The sequence below is a fragment of the Microchirus variegatus genome, assembly GCF_963457635.1.
Source record: "Microchirus variegatus genome assembly, chromosome: 8".
NCBI lineage: Eukaryota > Metazoa > Chordata > Actinopteri > Pleuronectiformes > Soleidae > Microchirus > Microchirus variegatus.
In genome coordinates, this window is record NC_139809.1 from 31,222,227 (window position 1) to 31,226,200 (window position 3,974).

At 48.2% G+C, this 3,974-nt stretch overlaps 1 protein-coding gene across 1 annotated transcript; it reads left to right on the forward strand.

Annotated features, from left to right (window-relative positions):
• Window positions 1-2,493: 2,493 nt before the first annotated feature.
• Window positions 2,494-3,687, forward strand: LOC310931225 (carbohydrate sulfotransferase 6-like; the record flags this gene model as incomplete). The annotated part of the gene is made up of 1 exon (XM_083894335.1): window positions 2,494-3,687. The coding sequence occupies one exon, from the start codon at window positions 2,494-2,496 to the stop codon at window positions 3,685-3,687; it is 1,194 nt and encodes a 397-aa protein (XP_083750461.1).
• Window positions 3,688-3,974: the final 287 nt, after the last annotated feature.

Here is a 3,974-nt window from a genome sequence, read left to right on the forward strand (position 1 = left end):
TTCGAGACTTTTCATCTGTCTTCTTCATTACTGGCCGTTAAATCTGTCTTCTTTCATTTTGACTCGACCTATGACATTGACGGTCCAGGAAGCCCCACCCAGATAATGTGGGTTGGGGGTTGAATTACGATTGCAGGATTCCTTTCAACTGGATCCAAGCTGGTTCCTGCCCCTGGACTTTGACCTTTAAATAAGAAATCAGGTACAGGAAAGCAGGTAGAGAGGGGAAGAAAACATGACCAGAAATCCAGACCAGTGCATGTTCTGGTCTGGTTATGTTTCAGTGTGGACAAATACTATTGGAGACTTATTTTGAAAACCAGGGTTATGTTTTAGTGTAATTAAAATTTAGACTTTTATTTTGAAAACGGTCTTGGCTTTGGTCTAGTGTGGACAAATTAAAATTGAGACTTTTATTTTGAAAACGGTCTTGGCTTTGGTTTAGTGTGGACAAATCAGTATTGAGACTTTTATTTTGAAAACGGTCTTGGCTTTGGTTTAGTGTGAACAAATTAGAATTGAGACTTTTATTTTGAGAACGGTCTTGGCTTTGGTCTAGTGTGGACAAATTAAAATTGAGACTTTTATTTTGAAAACGGTCTTGGCTTTGGTCTAGTGTGGACAAATCAGTATTGAGACTTTTATTTTGAAAACGGTCTTGGCTTTGGTTTAGTGTGAACAAATCAGTATTGAGACTTTTATTTTGAAAACGGTCTTGGCTTTGGTTTAGTGTGAACAAATTAGAATTGAGACTTTTATTTTGAAAACGGTCTTGGCTTTGGTCTAGTGTGGACAAATCAGTATTGAGACTTTTATTTTGAAAACGGTCTTGGCTTTGGTTTAGTGTGAACAAATTAGAATTGAGACTTTTATTTTGAGAACGGTCTTGGCTTTGGTCTAGTGTGGACAAATTAAAATTGAGACTTTTATTTTGAAAACGGTCTTGGCTTTGGTCCAGTGTGGACAAATCAAAATTGAGACTTTTATTTTGAAAACGGTCTTGGCTTTGGTATAGTGTGGACAAATTAGAATTGAGACTTTTATTTTGAAAACGGTCTTGGCTTTGGTCTAGTGTGGACAAATCAGTATTGAGACTTTTATTTTGAAAACGTTCTTGGCTTTGGTTTAGTGTGAACAAATTAGAATTGAGACTTTTATTTTGAGAACGGTCTTGGCTTTGGTCTAGTGTGGACAAATTAAAATTGAGACTTTTATTTTGAAAACGGTCTTGGCTTTGGTCTAGTGTGGACAAATCAGTATTGAGACTTTTATTTTGAAAACGGTCTTGGCTTTGGTTTAGTGTAAACAAATGAGAATTGAGACTTTTATTTTGAAAACTGTCTAGGCTTTGGTTTAGTTTAGTTTTGTGGACCTGGAAAAGGCTCATTATTGTGTGGCGGTGCTCCGGCGGGCCATCACGACGGACGGACCATCATGAAGGACGGACCATCACTACGGACTGACCATCATCACGGACAGACCATCACGAAGGACGGACCGTCACAAAGGACTGACCATCACTACGGACTGGCCATCATGACTTACGGACCATCACGAAGGACGGACCATCACGAAGGCCGGACCATCACGAAGGGCGGACCATCACGAAGGACGGACCGCCACAAAGGACTGACCATCACTACGGACTGGCCATCATGACAGACGGACCATCACGAAGGACGGACCGTCACTATGGATGGACCATCACGAAGGACGGACCATCATGACAGACAGACCATCACGAAGGACGGACCGTCACGAAGGACTGACCATCACGAAGGACGGACCGCCACACGAAGGACGGACCGTCACTACGAACTGGCCATCATGACAGAGGGACCATCACAAAGGGCGGACCATCACGAAGGACTGACCATCACTGTGGATGGACCATCATGAAGGACGGACCATCATGACGGACGGACCGTCACGAAGGACGGACCGTCACGAAGGAGGGACCGTCACGAAGGACTGACCATCACGAAGGACGGACCGCCACACGAAGGACGGACCACCACGCGAAGGACGGACCGTCACGAAGGACGGACCATGACGGACCGTCACGAAGGACGGACCGCCACACGAAGGACGGACCGCCACACGAAGGACGGACCATCACGAAGGACTGACCGTCACGAAGGACGGACCGTCACGAAGGACGGACCATCACTACGGACTGGCCATCATGACGGACGGACCATCAGTCTAGCTATTAAATGTTAAAACAGCTTGCCATACGTGGGAGGAGGTGTACCGGGCACTGGGAAGGGCCCCCCGGGGCAGACCTAGAGGCAAGAGGAGTGTCTGGCTGTCTGGTTTTCTGTTTACTCCTGATTGTTTTATGTAATGCGAGTTCCATGTTTACTTGAAAGATAGGTTCCATTTGTAAAAAATGCAATTGGCTTAAACGTAACATTACTCTCTTTTCTCTTTTTCTTTTGTCATCGCTCCACAGAAGACGAAAGGAAAGGGAAGTTCAAGTCGGCAGCCACGATGTTTCGCTCCAGAGTCAGTTTTAGTACCATGATCTTCCTGGTGGTCTTGCAAGGAGTCGCCGTGGTGTTGTTCTGCGGTTGGTACCTCCAGATCTCTCCCTGTGGCTCCGCCCCCTCCGACAAGAAGGTTCACGTTCTGCTGCTGTCGTCGTGGAGGTCCGGTTCATCGTTCATGGGTCAGGTGTTCAGCCAGCACCCGTCTGTCTTCTACCTTATGGAGCCTGGTTTTCACGTCTGGACCAAACACCCCAAATCTGGGGCGCGCTCTCTGCGAATGGCACTGAGGGATTTGTTCCGGAGTTTGTTTCAGTGCGACTTCTCTGTCATGGATTCGTACATGCCAGAGCAGCGCAATGTTTCCTCCTTGTTCATGTGGAGTGAAAGTCGAGCGCTGTGCTCCCCGCCGGCCTGTTCCCTCACGCCACGCAACCAGTTCAGCAACCAGACTCTCTGTGCCAAAAAGTGTGACGTCCAAGGCCTGCAGGGGGCAGAGCAGGCGTGCGGCACCTACAGTCACGTGGTGTTAAAAACTGTACGATTCTTTGAGCTGGAATCCCTCTACCCTCTTTTTCAGGACCCAAACCTGGATCTCCGCATCATCCATTTGGTGCGAGACCCGCGGGCTGTATACCGGTCTAGAGAGAAGTCGTCTGACTCCTTTGTTGCCGATACCGCTGTCCTGTTGGAGCACAGACACATGCCGGCAGATGAGGTGGGTTACCAGGCCATTCAGGAGATCTGTCGCAGCCATGCTCGCATCATGGAGAGGACCACGGTAAACGGACCTCGGTTCCTGGAAGGCCGCTACAAAATGGTTCGCTACGAGGACATGGCACTAAACCCACTCAAGGAAATCGCCTCTTTATATGATTTCATGAGTCTGGAGATGACCAAAGAGCTGAAGGAATGGATCTACAGAGTGACCCACGGAAGCGGCAAGGGCACCAAGCTGGACGCCTTCAGAATCACTTCACGGAACGCTGTTGACGTCTCCAGGGCGTGGCGCACCACGCTGCCGCACAGCAAGGTCAAACGTGTCCAGGAAGTGTGTAAAGAGGCCATGTTGCTGCTGGGCTACAGGACGGTCGACAGCGAGAAAGAACAAAAGAAGCTGGACATAGATTTGCTGGTGCCACAGGAACCGTACCAGTTCAGCTGGTTAGCCAAAACAGAGCAACCCACTCAGAGTTAATGATGATGACGGACGGCGGGGTGTGCTGCTACAGACACAAACTGTTTTTGTCACCTAGGAGAACACAACTCAGCACCAGGCCACGCCCACATTATTGACCTGTTTTCTTTCCCAAGTGTTTAGCTTGTTAGCGCTGAACTTGCACAGGCTACTGTCATGACCGACTTCATGGCAGGAGTTGCTAATGTTGCTAATGTGATGGCGACGTGGCGATTCGCCGTTGTTGGCTGCGATTTTTCCGTGAAAAACACAGGTAACGGGAGGACGGTCGTGTTCGAATTCATGCG